Genomic DNA, 17,403 nt, shown 5'->3' with positions numbered 1-17,403 from the left:
CTCAATGTTTTGAATGAAAAGTGACCTTTACTCTTGTTTGTAGATGCTGCTGAAGTTGCAAGCTGACGGTCGGCTTCGGTTGCTCTCACTTGGATTATGTACATTGCTCTACGAAGCTCCTCACGACTCTGCATGCTGCTCCTTTGAAAGCACATGTGCTTACATGAAGCCAAGGTGAAGTTTGGAGTGATGTTGCGATTCTTCCACGCAAAAGTTAAATTGTCCACACCATAAAAAGACGATACGAGCTTATTTTCTGAGCTTTTAATAAACTCCTCCTTTGTGAAGAATTTTCAGGATAACTCGAGAAATTTTTTATTCACTTATTCCGAGCTCTTTGCTCTCCATTCTCTGGTGATTATTCTCGTGCAATCATTTTGTTAATCTGGACGTTGAGACTCAGCAGAGTTGTAGGGCAGATTATGATGAGCCAACACTCAAACAGAAGCATACAAGGTTTTCCCCCAAAGTGTGCTCTTGCATGTCAGGCCCAGTACACTTTAAAAAAAAACAAGTTTTGTCCTGATAAATTTGGCAACCCAAGTATGCTTCAAGTCTGTGTATCTACAGCGAGCAGTGATTATTTTTCTTTATGGAACAAAATGATTGCATCACCGTTTCGTCTCATCATTTTTCTCGTATACATGGTTTTTTTTTTCCACGATGCAGAAATTTGAATGTCCAGTGAGATTGTCATCTGAATATGACCTGTATTTTGACGTTTGACATATGCAGTTGAATCTAGTGGTGCACAGCAAACTACCGTTCATTGGCCGTCTGATATTGTGCTTTGTCATCCCGTTTAGCTTCACAGCATTGTGGAGTGACAAGCGGAAGCCCATGGTAAAAATACCATGCTATAAAACAAGAAAAATAATAATAATAATAATAATAATAATAATAATAAAGAAAGCCTTTTCTTGCGCTGGCTGGAAGAGGTCGAAATTGGGTGGTTATATATTTCATAACAGCAAAATTTATTTTGGGAGCGATTGAGGCAGCGGTCTAATTTCTATACACCTCCTTGGCTCAATGTTTTTATTTCTCTCCGATTGAAAACATTGCAATTTTCCCTTCGGTTTGGATTGATTCGAAGAAACTTTTACTTGATGAACCTTTCTCACCGGGGAGTGTATGTATGTGTATATATATATATATATATATATATATATATATATATATATATATATATATATATATATATATATATATATATATATATATATATATATATATATATATATATATATATATATATATATATATATATATATATATATATATATATATATATATATATATATATATATATATATATATATATATATATATATATATATATATATATATATATATATATTTATATATATATATATATATATATATATATATATATATATATATATATATATATATATATATATATATATATATATATATATATATATATATATATATATATATATATTTATATATATATATATATATATATATATATATATATATATATATATATATATATATATATATATATATATATATATATATATATATATATATATATATATATATATATATATATATATATATATATATATATATATATATATATATATATATATATATATATATATATATATATATATATATATATATATATATATATATATATATATATATATATATATATATATATATATATATATATATATATATATATATATATATATATATATATATATATATATATATATATATATATATATATATATATATATATATATATATATATATATATATATATATATATATATATATATATATATATATATATATATATATATATATATATATATAGTCCTGGTGTTGGCGCAGTGGTAAGGGCAGTGGCTTGGGACCCAAGAGGTCCTGAGTTCAAGCCCCGTTGGGACACTGAATTAATATATGTATGTATATGTATATATATATATATATATATATATATATATATGTATATATATAAATATATATATATATATATATATAAATATATATAAATATATATAAACCAAGTCGAAAACACCAGGGGGTTGACTCAGCCTGCCATCCTTCCGAGGTCGGCGAAATGAGCACCAGTTGTACTGGGCCCGGTGTATGCCCCGGTTAGAATAGGTGTACCATATCCCTGTGTGTCGTAAGAGGCGACCAGGGTTGCGTCAGGAAGGGCATCCGGCGTAAAAACCTATGCCAAATCATTATGCGGACAACAAAACGAATTTCCATACCGGATCGGTCGAGGCCCGGGTTACCAACGACCGCCACCGGTACCGGTGGTCAGCAGGGTACCAGTGGAAATTGTGCTACTGCTGGGCGAAGGAGGAGAAGGAGACGGGGAAGGCGAGTCCGGAGGCAGTGGGAGAGGGGGAAGGGTAGAAGTGTGGAGGTGAGAGTTGGAACTCTGAATGTTGGGACGATGACTGGCAAAGGGCGAGAGTTGGCTGATATGATGGAGAGAAGAAAGGTGGACATACTGTGTGTACAAGAGACCAAGTGGATGGGGAGTAAGGCGAGGAGCATTGGAGGTGGTTTCAAACTGTTCTACCATGGTGTGGATGGGAGGAGAAATGGTGTCGGGATAATCCTGAAGGAAGATCATGTCAAGAGGGTATTGGAGGTGAGGAGGGTGTCTGACCGAGTGATGAGTGTGAAGTTGGAAATTGAAGGGGTGATGATGAATGTCATCAGTGCATATGCCCCACATATGGGGTGTGAGATGGAATATAAAGATGATTTCTGGAGTGAGTTAGATGAAGTGGTGGAGAGTGTATCCAAGGATGAAAGAGTGGTGATTGGAGCAGATTTCAATGGACATGTTGGGGAAGGGAATAAAGAGGATGAGGAGGTGATGGGGAGGTACGGTCTCAACAAGAGAAATGTGGAAGGGCAAATGGTGGTAGAGTTTGCAAAAAGAATGGAAATGGCAGTGGTAAACACGTATTTCAAGAAGAAGGAGGAACACAGGGTGACATACAAGAGTGGAGGAAAGTTCACACAGGTGGATTACATCTTAAGTAGGAGATGCAACCTGAAAGAGATTAGTGACTGTAAGGTTGTGGCAGGGGAGAGTGTAGCTCGACAGCATCGATTGGTGGTCTGTAGGATGACTTTAGAGGTGAGGTTGAGGAAGAGAGTGAGGGCTGAACCAAGGACCAGATGGTGGAAGCTGAAGGAGGAAGACTGTTGCGTGAAATTTAGGGAGGAGGTGAGACAAGCGTTGGATGGTGGTAAAGATGGGTGGGATGATTGGGCAACGACAGCAGAAGTTGTGAGGGAGATTGCTCGGAAGGTACTTGGTGTGACATCTGGACAGAGGAAGGAAGATAAGGAGACTTGGTGGTGGAATGAGGAAGTACAGGAAAGTATAAGGAAGAAGGGGTTGGCAAAAAAGAAGTGGGATAGTCAGAGAGATGAAGAAAGTCGGCAGGAGTATAAGGAGTGGCGTCGAAAAGCAAAAAGAGAGGTGGCTAAGGCCAAGGAAAAGGCATATGACGAGCTGTATGAGAAGTTGGATACAAAAGAAGGGGAAAAGGATTTATACCGATTGGCAAGACAGAGGGACCGAGCTTGGAAGGATGTGCTGCAGGTTAGGGTGATAAAGGACGCAAATGGGAATGTGCTGACGAGCGAGGAGAGTGTGTTGAGAAGGTGGATGGAGTACTTTGAGGAGCTGATGAATGAAGAAAATGAGAGAGAGAGAAGGTTGGAAGAGGTGGAGATAGTGAATCTGGAAGTGGGGTGGATCAGTAAGGATGAAGTGAGGACTGCTATGAAGAAGATGAAAAGTGGAAAGGCGGTTGGCCCAGATGGTATACCAGTGGAGGCATGGAAGTGCTTAGGAGAGATGGCAGTGGGGTTGTTAACCAGATTGTTTAATAAAGTCTTGGAAAGTGAGAGGATGCCGGAGGAGTGGAGATTAAGTGTACTGGTCCCGATTTTCAAGAATAAGGGTGATGTGCAGAGCTGTGGAAATTACAGAGGGATAAAGTTGTTAAGCCACACCATGAAGTTGTGGGAAAGAGTAGTGGAAGCTCGGTTAAGAGGAGAGGTGATAATCTGTGAGCAGCAATATGGGTTTATGCCAGGAAAGAGCACCACTGATGCGATGTTTGCTTTGAGAATGTTGATGGAGAAGTATAGGGAAGGCCAGAAAGAGTTACATTGTGTGTTTGTGGATTTAGAGAAAGCTTATGATAGGGTGCCAAGAGAGGAGTTGTGGTATTGTATGAGGAAGTCGGGAGTGTTGGAGAAGTATGTGAGGATCGTGCAGGATATGTATGAGGACAGTGTGACAGCGGTGAGGTGTGCGGTAGGAATGACGGACCGGTTTAAGGTTAAAGTGGGATTGCACCAAGGATCGACTCTGAGCCCTTTCCTGTTTGCAATGGTGATGGACAGGTTGACGGACGAGATCAGACTGGAGTCTCCATGGACCATGATGTTCGCGGATGACATCATGATCTGTAGGGAGAGTAGGGAGCAGGCTGAATCGAGCCTTGAGAGGTGGAGGTACGCACTGGAGAGAAGGGGAATGTTAGTCAGTAGGAGTAAGACGGAGTACATGTGCGTAAATGAGAGGGAGGGTGGTGGTATGGTGCAGTTGCAAGGAGTTGAGGTGGGGAAGGTGGATTGGTTTAAATACTTGGGATCAACTGTCCAAAGTAACGGAGAGTGTGGGAGAGAAGTGAAAAAGAGAGTGCAGGCAGGATGGAGTGGGTGGAGAAGAGTTGCAGGAGTGATTTGTGACAGAAGGGTAGCTGCAAGAGTGAAGGGGAAAGTATACAAGACGGTAGTGAGACCAGCTATGTTGTATGGTTTGGAGGCGGTGGCGCTAACAAAAAGACAGGAAGCAGAGCTGGAGGTGGCAGAGTTAAAGATGCTGCGATTCTCGTTGGGAGTGACGAGGATGGATAGGATAAGAAATGAGTGTATTAGAGGGACAGCGCTGGTAGGACGGTTTGGAGACAAAGTGAGAGAGGCGAGATTGAGATGGTTTGGACATGTGCACAGGAGGGAAACAGAGTATATCGGGAGAAGGATGTTGAAGATGGAGCCGCCAGGCAGGAGGAGAAGAGGAAGGCCAAAGAAGAGGTTCATGGATGCGGTGAGGGCGGACATGCAGGTGGTTGGAGTGTCAATGGAAGATGTGGAGGATAGAGCGAAATGGAGACAGTTGGTCCGCTGTGGCGACCCCTAACGGGAGCAAGCCGAAAGAGGAAGAAGAAGATATATATATATTTATGTATATATGTATGTATATATATATATATATATTTATGTATATATGTATGTATATATATATATATGTATGTATATGTATGTATGTATTTATGTATATATGTATATATATATATATATATATATATATATATATATATATATATATATATATATATATATATATATATATATATATATATATATATATATATATATATATATATATATATATATATATATATATATATATATATATATATATATATATATATATATATATATATATATATATATATATATATATATATATATATATATATTTATATATATATATATATATATATATATATATATATATATATTTATATTTATATATATATATATATATATATATATATATATATATATATATATATATATATATATATATATTTATATATATATATATATATATATATATATATATATATATATATATATATATATATATATATATATATATATATATATATATATATATATATATATATATATATATATATATATATATATATATATATATATATATATATATATATATATATATATATATATATATATATATATATATATATATATATATATATATATATATATATATATATATATATATATATATATATATATATATATATATTTGGCGCTGATGTGGATTTTTTAAACCCACCTTGTTGTGATCGTAGTCCTCCTGAAGGATTCTCACTGGCCGATTGTGGAATCCTATTTGACTTCAGGCAGAGTTTAACGTTTGTCTGATTTGGTTATAAAATCCTACATAAAACCCTATCGACACTGATAAAACTAATGTCCACACAAGTCCTTCCTTGTGAAACAATTTATTTTCTAATTATATACCACACACTTTTCACCCTCATACAATGAACTAAAGAATCCCCATTGATTGCAATATTATTTGGTTCTTATTTCATTTATTTTTACTTTAGTTAACAGTTAGACCAACCCGATTCAATTCACTTCCACATTACATCAGAGTTTTATTCTAACTTGGTACTTGGTCAGTTCCAAGGAGCACAAGCCACTGAGATTCTAATACTTTCTCAGGTACTTGCACTCTACAAAACGTTTCGTGCAAATCATTGCATTTACAAATCCGTAAAACCTCTACACAATATAATATAACAACCTCACTGCCAACAAACTTCCAGTGAGTACAATGAACAAAAAGTAACTCTTATAACTCTTACAAACAGGTAACTTATAATATTTATCTATTTTAACCCTATCTCGGCATCTCAGCTGTGTCCTCGGCCATCTCTTTCACAGCCCGTCCATATCAATGCAAACATGTGGCATGTCGCTTCATCATGCCCATTTAATTACGCGTCTGGCTCCTTATTGAGCCTCTTCTTATCATCTGACTCCTCTTCTTCTCCAGCACTTTTCTAAAACAACTACAGTACTTATCGTTTACTTTAAAACGGACTCTCTCCGTCAGATACTCATCTTTCTATCAATAAAATTATCTGACAATGAACTTTTCTTTGTTCGAAATGCGTTACCTGCTGAGAGCGCTCTCCCTTACCTTCGCTCAAGCACTTGTCGTTCCTCCAGGCACTGCCTCCGGCAGATTAAGCACCTCCGGTCATGAGCACCACACCCACGTCGGTTCGAATCCGAGTCACCAGGCGCCAACTGTATATATATATATATATATATATATATATATATATATATTTATATATATATATATATATATATATATATATATATATATATATATATATATATATATATATATATATATATATATATATATATATATATATATATATATATATATATATGTATGTATGTATGTATATATATGTATGTATATATATATATATATATATATATATATATATATATATATATATATATGTATCTATGTATATATATTGTTGCGGATTCGCGCCCGCCGGCGTGCGGACGGCCACGTAACTCGAATCGCGGCACGTCGCCCACCGGACGGACAATCCAGTCGTGACCCTCTCGGACTAACACCGGGAACTAGTCACGGGTGGACCTTTCGGTCTCACCACGATCGTGCCAATCGGCCCCCGCGTGGGATAGGGTTGCTCGCCAAATTCGACCTACCTAAGTACCCACACGGAGGGTAGACCGGGCGATCGCACCTCACCGCAGGTCGACTTCGGACACGGGCCACTTTAAGCGACCCGTTCCGTACTATCGGGATAACCGAGCGGTGTTATTCGTCGGCCTCGACGGTTCGATTATTTATCAGGCGTTTTAGCCCACGACCAACCCTTTACGTGAAGCAAGATGGAGATTCAATGAAAGAAAAGACGAAGCGAAGCGGGAAAACAGTTCAACAATAAGCACATTTATTTCGCGATGAACGGAAAGCACACATATACAATTCCACCAAAAGCACATGTAAAAGAAGAAGACAATGCAGAGCTATCCGACAACCGAGCACACGGCAACACTTATACAATTTTACTTCACAGACGGCGCCGACAACACATATTCCCAAAGAAAAGAACCACCCTCCAGGATGAGGCGGGCCTGGGGCCGAGACCGTGTCGGGCCTACCCGTCTGATGATGAGACGTAGAGCGGCGGTGGCGCCTCAACTCCGCGGGCCTCGCGGACAGTGTCTGGTAGGGGGTGGGAAAGGGGCCCCCTTGTCGCACTATCTCAGCGCGGGGGGAAACAGGAGGGGGTTGTTGATGCTCGGGGGATGGCGGATATCACCCTGTCTCGGGTCCCGCGACGAGCGTCTCCTCCTCGACCTCGGTCGCGTTGCTGGCCTCTCCCTCTGCAGCTCCCGGCACCGACGCGAGCACCCCCTCGTCCGCCTTCGCCGCCGCCACCTCTCCACAGCTCCGTCTAATCGCCCTCTCCGTCTCCTCTCTTGGCTCGTCCCAACTCTTCACTCTTGACTTCTCCCCTCCGAACTCACAACTGCCCACTGTTTGGCGAGCGCGGCCGTTTATATCAGCCCCGTGGCTTCGCTCCTTCACCTTTGACCCTCTGCCTCCGACCCTTCACCTCTTTAACTGGCTCCCCATTGGACCGAGGAAAAGTGGGCGTGAATGCTTTTTGATCCATGAATTTGCATATAGCGACCTCACTCCAACGCCCTGGAGGCGGGGCCAAATCGCCCCACGCTCTCCGATAGGACGGAACAGAAGTGGGCGTGAGTCGTTTTTGATCCGTTTTTCTTCGGAAAGTCTGTGATGTCTCTGAACACGCTGCTCGGTGCGCGCCCCGCACGAGTCCAGCATCGGCGCCCACAAGTGGCGTGGGAATGACGGTGATGCGATGGTGGCGAGTTGTGACGGTAAAGGTCGTGGCTGTTGTTGTGAAGCGGCGTTGTGGTTGGTGGTTGTTGTTGTGAAGCGGCGTTGTGGTTGGTGGTTGTTGTTGTGAAGCGGCGTTGTGGTTGGTGGTTGTTGTTGTGAAGCGGCGTTGTGGTTGGTGGTTGTTGTTGTGAAGCGGCGTTGTGGTTGGTGGTTGTTGTTGTGATGGCTGTTGAGACGTGGTTGGTGGTGGTAGTAATGGCGGCTGGTCCAAAATAAAGATAGTAAAAGAAAAACGGCTATCCTGAAGAGTCGCAGCCCGACTGAATGACATTTATTCCCTCGAAACAACGGGTTTGGGCGTAACTACACATATACTTACAGAGATATCTCACCGAAGGGACCTGAATGGTGGTTTGTGAATTTCGTCAACCACAACACTACCCCCTCCCCTTTTTACAGACTCGTCCCGAGTCGTCAAATTTTCGTGTGCCATCATGTGTAGTTTACCCCTAGTACATTTTACCTACGGATCCCTGAGTGCGACATTCATGGTATTCGTGTCCCCAAAATAAATAACCTGAGGGCTGAGTAACTACCGAACAAACTCACTCACACGGACGACTTAAATAAAATTGCCGGCGCTAGGACAGACATGCCGGGGGCGCACTCATATGTACAGTACATCTTAACCTTAACTTACAAATTTTACACTAAACCATGGCCCAGGATCACTGAACTCTGCAAAAAGAAAGCAGTTAGCAGGGAGCCAGGCTGCTCGCATGCAGTCTCTGGCTCAAAACAATGCAGGTGACAGGGAACGTGGCCGGCTGCTCACACGCAGTCCAAGGCCTTCCTTTTTGAACTGAACGCAGTGAACCACAACGGTGCATGGGCTGCACAAATGCAGTCTCCGTGCCAGCTCAAGTGGCACACGGAATGAACTCAACGGATGGATGGATGAATGGTTTGAACTGAACGCAGTGAACCACAACGGTGCATGGGCTGCACAACGCAGTCTCCGTGCCAGCTCAAGTGGCACACGCAATGAGCACAACGAATGGATGGATGAATGGATGCATGCAAGCACCGTGCACGGGCCGCCACTGCAGGCCCGTGTTGTAGCTGCCAACAGGGCAGTTCTCGCAGCTTGCAAACTGTTGCCTTGATCCTGGCGCACATGGCAATGAACAGGGGGGTGGGGCAAAAATTGAATGGGGCTGGTGAACAGGGGCAGTGGGCATGGCCTGGCAAAGGCAGCAGGCAAACACAGCCCGCAGAAGAAGGCCGCTGCAGGCAAACACAGCCGGCAGACGAACTGGCCGGCACAGGCCTTGAAGAAAAACAGCCAGCCGGCAGATGAAGTGAGCCGGCTCAGGCCTTGCAGCAACACAGCCAGCAGATGAAGTGGCCGGCACAGGCCTTGAAGCAAAACACGGCCAGCCGATGGCACAGGCCTTGCAGCAAAACAACAGCTGCCGATGAAGTGGGCCGGCCTTTGCCTTGCAGCAACGCAGCCAGCAGATGAAGCTGGCCAGCTTTTGCCGTTCAGTGGAGGTTGGTGGAGGGAGTGCGGTGGTGCTGGCCACTCAGAAGGCGGGCTCGGACACACCTACCTGTCTCCCTCCCACCTATCGCCTTTGCCTGTCACTGTCCATACCCACCCCCTTAATTTGTGAAACCCAATTTAGCCCCAACTTATTTTTTTGTTGTTTTTATTTTTACTTCCCCACTATAAATCGTCCCCTAACCCCCTTTATCGTCTTTGTTCGGCTAACCTATCCTGTCACCTAGCCTACTCCCAACCCCTACGTTCCCTTCCCGGAGGGGAACAAGGGAGAGCTAGCGTCCTGTGTCGAGGCCCAACGAAGCCTCAGAATGGCCTCCCCAGAGTTCAGCGATCTATAACCAAAGTGGGTCCAGCGGCCCACAACGAGAGCGAGGGGATGGATGGTGCGGAGGGGTACACTTCCTAATCTACCCTAACCTTTTAACTGTTAAACTACCCCGGGGCTTTCAACAAGCGCCTCTCGCTTTAACTATTGGTTCTAACAACCCAGATTCCCGTCGCCTGTGTTGGTGTCCTCACAATTTCGGGCCTCGCCCCCCAATTTTCTCTCCGTGCCCTCACACGGTCTCATGGCTGGGACACGTGGCTCCCTTTGGCAGGCACGACCCTCTGCCGAATCTCCCGCTATGGCACCCCCGGGCACTACACTGCCTCCGAGCCTACCAGCTCCCTAACACCGGGGAGTGCCCCCCATGGCACCTCCCCTGAAACGCACACGTGGCAGGCTGGCTTCCCAGGCCCCTTTCCGAGGGTCACCCGTGCCCACAACACTGCCCACGCGGCTAATGGCGCCCCGGCCCCCGCACCAAGCAGGCGCACCCGTGCCCACTACGCTATCCCGGCCCCCCATGGGCCCTTGGCTTACCACGGCCGACTAGCCTGGTGCCCGGGGTACCTACTCAGCGATACTCACCTTTCGCAGCCACGCTCCCAGCCCGTCAACAGGGCTCCTGCACCCCTTCAAACGGGTTTCGAGCCTACACTCCCACCAACAACAAAACAACCTCCATTTTTCAATTTGACTAACCCCCTAACTCACTTTATACTGACCCCGGGGTCCCTTGGGCGGGAGTCACTCCTCCCCCCAATCACTCATCGCACCATGCATTCCCCATTCGCTCCATACACACAGACCCGCTGGCCTCACTCACTCACCAAGCACATGCACTCACCTCACAACTCTTCAGCACACACACCGCTAAACTCTGCCATCCTCCTAACTCCATCCCCTAACTAACTCGTGCTCCCACGTCATCCCTTAAACTATAGCACGTTCCATTTAACACTACGTAGCTAAGCTACGTCCCCACTACACATCCAAAGTCTGTCTCTGTCTCCAAATAATCCCATTAATCAATTTCCCAACCTAAATCTCGCTACAATCCCTCTACCTAATCCATTCCACGGACTCCATGAGGACTTACCCCTGCCCCATGAAGTCGGTCTACCTAAGCTAACCCTTCCCCCTAACTAGTTTCGCTCCTGTGCCCCGGTCAATGGGGTCTTCCAGCCCTTGCCCAGGAATTCTGTGCACCGGAAAGTGAGGCTTGCTGTTTTTTTTTTTTTTTTTTTTTTTTTTTTTTTACATGCGCAGCACCAGCGCGGCAACTCACAGCTCGCGCACTTTGCACCTGCCCGTGACGTCATGCAGCTGCACGTGTACCTCGTCCCTCCTTGGACGGTACCATCCGGCAGGGATACCCCTCCTGCCGGATTCCAACCCCGCGTGCAGCCATGACGTCACCGTGCGCATAAAAAAAAACACAAGCCCCACGTCTCGAGGGGTTCCCCACGCGAACACATGTGCTTTGCCCGTTGGAGCTTCACACACACGCCCGCGTGGAGAACCCGTCCAGTCCAAATCCGTTTACCTGCCTAAACTTTGTCCGTCCGCGGGATCGGCAAATCCACCGCGTGCGTTCCCGGACATCACTCTCGCAAGCGAGCACGTGGGGGCCTCGTGCGTTGCACAGCACGGACCTCGTGCTCACTGCTGGGTGAACCCGGCACGGTCCCCGAAACAACTACAGCCGCTACTCGGCTTTCTTTCCTCACATGTCGCCGTCGTCGCCATTCGACCCACGCACACCTGCGTGTTACGACGCTCACACTCCATTCCATTACATTCACACCGGGAGACGCGGCTGCGTGCTCCCGCATGCCAACCGACATCTCCCTCACATACCGCTCTCTCACACACACGGTCTCCCTTGCATAAACCATACCACTCACACGTGGTGCTCCATTCACTCGCGGCCTTCCACTCACTCGTGCCATTTCCCTCACACAAACCACACCACTCACACACGCGGGGGCACTCACCCGCGGTTCCTCATCCACACACCGTGCCTCACTCATACACCGTGCCTCACTCACACACGCGGGGGCACTCAACCGCGGTGTTTCATCCACACACCGTCCCTCACTCACACACGCGGGGGCACTCAACCGCGGTGCCTCATCCACACTGGCCGTTTCATCCACACACACGGCCTCTTCCACACACGGTGCCTCATCCACACACGGCGTGCTGGGAAGCACGTACTCTGGCACCATCGCCACCACACCACTCACACACGGGGTCGCTTCCACACACGGGGACGCACTCACGCCTTGCACCACACACACAGGGACAACCACACTGGGGATTCGTGTCCCCACAAGGGTCTCCGGGGCCTCTATACCCCCCAAGCTCTCCGTGCACCTGTCCACAGCACTCCTCCTCTCAACCTCGCAAAGCACGACCGAACTCACCTGGTTGTGACTCGCCTCAAGGGGGCATACTCCCTCCCCTCGTTCCTGGAGGAGGCTATCCAGCTGCTCGCACTGGGTCTCTACCCAGTCCGCCAGCTCACCCCCATTATCCTCCACTACCTCCGTGTGTGTGTATGCGTCACTTACCCCGTCTTCATCGTGCAGTCTTCCCTCTATCGTTCCCATCTCCCGTGTCTCTGCCAACTCTTCACCCTTTACCTCCCTTGTCTCCACTATTTTTATTTCCTTTGTCGTCACCTCGTGTCTCGTCTCACACGTTTTGGTCTCCCCATTTAATTTTTCCCTTTCGGTCACCGTCACGACCCTCGCTCAACACGCCCCCCGAATTATTTTTTCACCCGCCTCCACCGCGGGCATGTCAGCCGTTGCACCCCCACCCAGCTCGTTCGCTCCTACACGTGGAGTCGCCATTTTTATCTCCCTGGTCACGGCCTTCATGCCCGCCTGCAGGCATCGGCCCATGTTCTGCGTCTCACCCCGCAGCTTTTTCATTTCTTCCTTCATTTGCTTGTTCATTCCTTTCATTTCGTTTTTCATTTCATTTGTATTTGTATCCATCTTTTTGTTCATGCCTTTCATTTCGTTTTTCATTTCATTTGTGTTTGTATCCATCTTTTCGTTCATGCCTTTCATTTCGTTTTTCATATCCGCATTTATTTTTGCCAGCATGGTGAATAGCTGGGCCATGTCGGGTGCGCTTGGGTGAGCCGTTTCGGCAGGGGTTGGGGAAGGGTTTTGGTGGAGAGGGGGAGGGGAGGTGTCATACACCGCGGCCGCTGCCGCACCCATTTCGGGCTCTGGGTTCAGTTGGACGAGTTCGTTTTCCTGTACAACCAACATTTCCTGCACGGGGATTCCATCCTGGACCATGGATTCTACACATTCTACATCCATTTCTAATACCCCCGGCTCCCGCTCGCCTTGAGACGCCATCTTGCTTCTCTTAAAGGGTTAATTTAGCTCGCTCGTAATTTGGAGGGAATCGGGGGTCGCTTCTCTCACCCCTGGACCGATACCCGTGAATTTAATTGGAGACAGGAGAGCCAGTTTTCCCGTTCTCCGATACCAGTGCCGCGAGGAGGGCGATGGGTTTATATCGCACGACCTGACACCAGTGTTGCGGATTCGCGCCCGCTGGCGTGCGGACGGCCACGTAACTCGAATCGCGGCACGTCGCCCACCGGACGGACAATCCAGTCGTGACCCTCTCAGACTAACGCCGGGAACTAGTCACGGGTGGACCTTTCGGTCTCACCACGATCGTGCCAATCGGCCCCCAGCGTGGGATAGGGTTGCTCGCCAAATTCGACCTACCTAAGTACCCACACGGAGGGTAGACCGGGCGATCGCACCTCGCCGCAGGTCGACTTCAGACACGGGCCACTTTAAGCGACCCGTTCCGTACTATCGGGATAACCGAGCGGTGTTATTCGTCGGCCTCGACGGTTCGATTATTTATCGGGCGTTTTAGCCCACGACCAACCCTTTACGTGAAGCAAGATGGAGATTCAATGAAAGAAAAGACGAAGCGAAGCGGGAAAACAGTTCAACAATAAGCACATTTATTTCGCGATGAACGGAAAGCACACATATACAATTCCACCAAAAGCACATGTAAAAGAAGAAGACAATGCAGAGCTATCCGACTACCGAGCACACGGCAACACTTATACAATTTTACTTCACAGACGGCGCCGACAACACATATTCCCAAAGAAAAGAACCACCCTCCAGGATGAGGCGGGCCTGGGGCCGAGACCGTGTCGGGCCTACCCGTCTGATGATGAGACGCAGAGCGGCGGTGGCGCCTCAACTCCGCGGGCCTCGCGGACAGTGTCTGGTAGGGGGTGGGAAAGGGGCCCCCTTGTCGCACTATCTCAGCGCGGGGGGGAAACAGGAGGGGGGTTGTTGATGCTCGGGGGATGGCGGATATCACCCTGTCTCGGGTCCCGCGACGAGCGTCTCCTCCTCGACCTCGGTCGCGTTGCTGGCCTCTCCCTCTGCAGCTCCCGGCACCGACGCGAGCACCCCCTCGTTCGCCTTCGCCGCCGCCACCTCTCCACAGCTCCGTCTTATCGCCCTCTCCGTCTCCTCTCTTGGCTCGTCCCAACTCTTCACTCTTGACTTCTCCCCTCCGAACTCACAACTGCCAACTGTTTGGCGAGCGCGGCCGTTTATATCCCCCGTGGCTTCGCTCCTTCACCTTTGACCCTCTGCCTCCGACCCTTCACCTCTCTAACTGGCTCCCCATTGGACCGAGGAAAAGTGGGCGTGAATGCTTTTTGATCCATGAATTTGCATATAGCGTCCTCACTCCAACGCCCTGGAGGCAGGGCCAAATCGCCCCAGCTCGCCGATAGGACGGAACAGAAGTGGGCGTGAGTCGTTTTTGATCCGTTTTTCTCGGAAAGTCTGTGATGTTTCTGAACACGCTGCTCGGTGCGCGCCCTACACGAGTCCAGTATCGGTGCCCACAAGTGGCGCGAGAATGGTGGGGATGCGATGGTGGCGAGTTGTGACGGTAAAGGTCGTGGCTGTTGTTGTGAAGCGGCGTTGTGGTTGGTGGTTGTTGTGTGACGGCTGTTGAGACGTGGTTGGTGGTGGTAGTAATGGCGGCTGGTCCAAAATAAAGATAGTAAAAGAAAAACGGCTCTCCTGAAGAGTCGCAGCCCGCGTGAATGACATTTATTCCCTCTAGACAACGGGTTTGGGCCTAACTACACATATACTTACCGAGATATCTCACCTCAGGGACCTGAATGGTGGTTTGTGAATTTCGTCAACCACAACAATATATATATATATATATATATATATATATATATATATATATATATATATATATATATACATATACATATATATATATATATATATATATATATGTATATATATGTATATATATATATATATATATATATATATATATATATATTGTTGTGGTTACCAGATTCGCAAACCACCATTCAGGTCCCTTAGGTGAGGTATCTCGGTAAGTGCATGTGTAGTTCGGCCCAAACCCGTTGTCTAGTGGGAATACATGTCATTTATGCGGGCTGCGACTCTTCAGGATAGCCGTTTTTCTTTTACTATCTTTATTTTGGACCAACCGCCATGATTACAACCACAACCACCGCTTCACCACAACCGCCACGACCTTCCCGTCACACCTCGCAACCGTAGCATCGCCACCGTTCTTGCCCCGCTGTGGGTACCGGTGTTGGACTCATGCAGAGCGCGCGTCGAACAGCGTGTACAAAATCACGGATTTTGTGCTTCAAAAACGGATCAAAAACGACACACGCCCACTTTTTGCCGTCCAATCGGTGAGCGAGGGGCGATTTGGCCCCGCCTCCAGGACGATCGATATATGCAAATTTGTGGATCAAAAAGCCTTCACGCCCACTTTTTCTCGGGCCAATGGGGAGCGAGGTGAAAGGTCAAAGGGAGGGGGTCAAAGGCGAAGCTACGGGGGGATAAAAGGACCGTGTTCGTCAGTCAGAAGTGGGAAGAGTCGAACGAGGAGAGTCCAACGAGGAGAGTCCAAAGAAGAGTCCAGAGTCGGAGAGTCCAGAGGCGGAGAGGCGGCAGCGGCGAAGGCAGACGAGGGGGTGCTCGCGTCGGTGCCGGGAGCTGCACGCCCGAGGGAGGCCGGCAGCGCGACCTGGCCGAGGTGGAGACGCACACCAGGGATAATAAAGATCCTCTATACCCCGAGCATCAGCAACCCCCTCCTGTTTCCCCCCGCGCTGAGATAGTGCGACCAAGGGGGCCCCTTTCCCACCCCCTGCCAGACACTGTCCGCGAGGCCCGCGGAGTGAGGCGCCATCGCCGCTCCGCGTCTCATCACCAGACGGGTAGGCGCGACCCGGTCTCGGCCTCAGGCCCGCCTCATCCTTGAGGGTATTCTTTCCTTGGTTTTGGGTATGTGTTGTCGGCGCCGTCTGTGAAGTAGAATTGTATAAGTGTTGCCGTGTGCTCAGTAGTCGGTATTAGCTCTGCATTGTGTTTCGCTTTTATATTTGCTTTTTGTGTAAATTAAATTGCATTCTGTCTTTTCTGTGTGCTTTTGGTGGAATTGAATATGTGTGTTTCCCGTGTGCCGCGAATAAATGTGCTTTATTATTGAACTGTTCTCCCGCTTCGCTTCGTCTTTTTCTCCCATTGAATCCTCATCTTGCTTCATGTAAAGGGTTGGTAGTGGGCTGAATACGCCCGATAATTAATCGAACCGTCGAGGTCGACGATAACACCGCTCGGTTATTCTGATAGTACGGAACGGGTCGCTTAAGTGGCCCGTGTCCGAAGTCGACCTGCGGCGAGGTGCGATCGCCCGGTCTACCCTCCGCGTGGGTACTTAGGTAGGTCGAATTTGGCGAGCAACCCTATCCCACGCGGGGGCTGATTGGCTCGATCGCGGTGAGACCGAAAGGTCCACCCGTGACTGGTTCCCGGCGTTAGTCCGAGAGGGTCACGACTGGATTGTCCGTCCGGTGGG

The 17,403-nt window shown here is 46.9% G+C and overlaps 1 protein-coding gene across 3 annotated transcripts in view; it reads left to right on the top strand.

Annotated features, from left to right (window-relative positions):
• TIMM29 (translocase of inner mitochondrial membrane 29) overlaps positions 1–17,403 on the top strand; it is a 103,794-nt gene that overhangs the window by 76,160 nt on the left and 10,231 nt on the right. For all 3 annotated transcript variants that reach the window (XM_085885231.1, XM_085885234.1, XM_085885235.1), the window contains exon 3: positions 44–174. In XM_085885231.1, coding sequence (XP_085741357.1) covers positions 44–174 — 131 coding nt within the window. The remainder of the gene's footprint in view (positions 1–43; positions 175–17,403) is intronic.

This window comes from Eptatretus burgeri, chromosome 6 (assembly GCF_056783735.1).
Source record: "Eptatretus burgeri isolate ZD-2024b chromosome 6, Ebu_testis_v1, whole genome shotgun sequence".
Taxonomy (NCBI): Eukaryota; Metazoa; Chordata; class Myxini; order Myxiniformes; family Myxinidae; genus Eptatretus; species Eptatretus burgeri.
The sequence above is the reverse complement of the archived record's forward strand: the minus strand, read 5'-3'. Positions and strand labels throughout refer to the sequence as shown.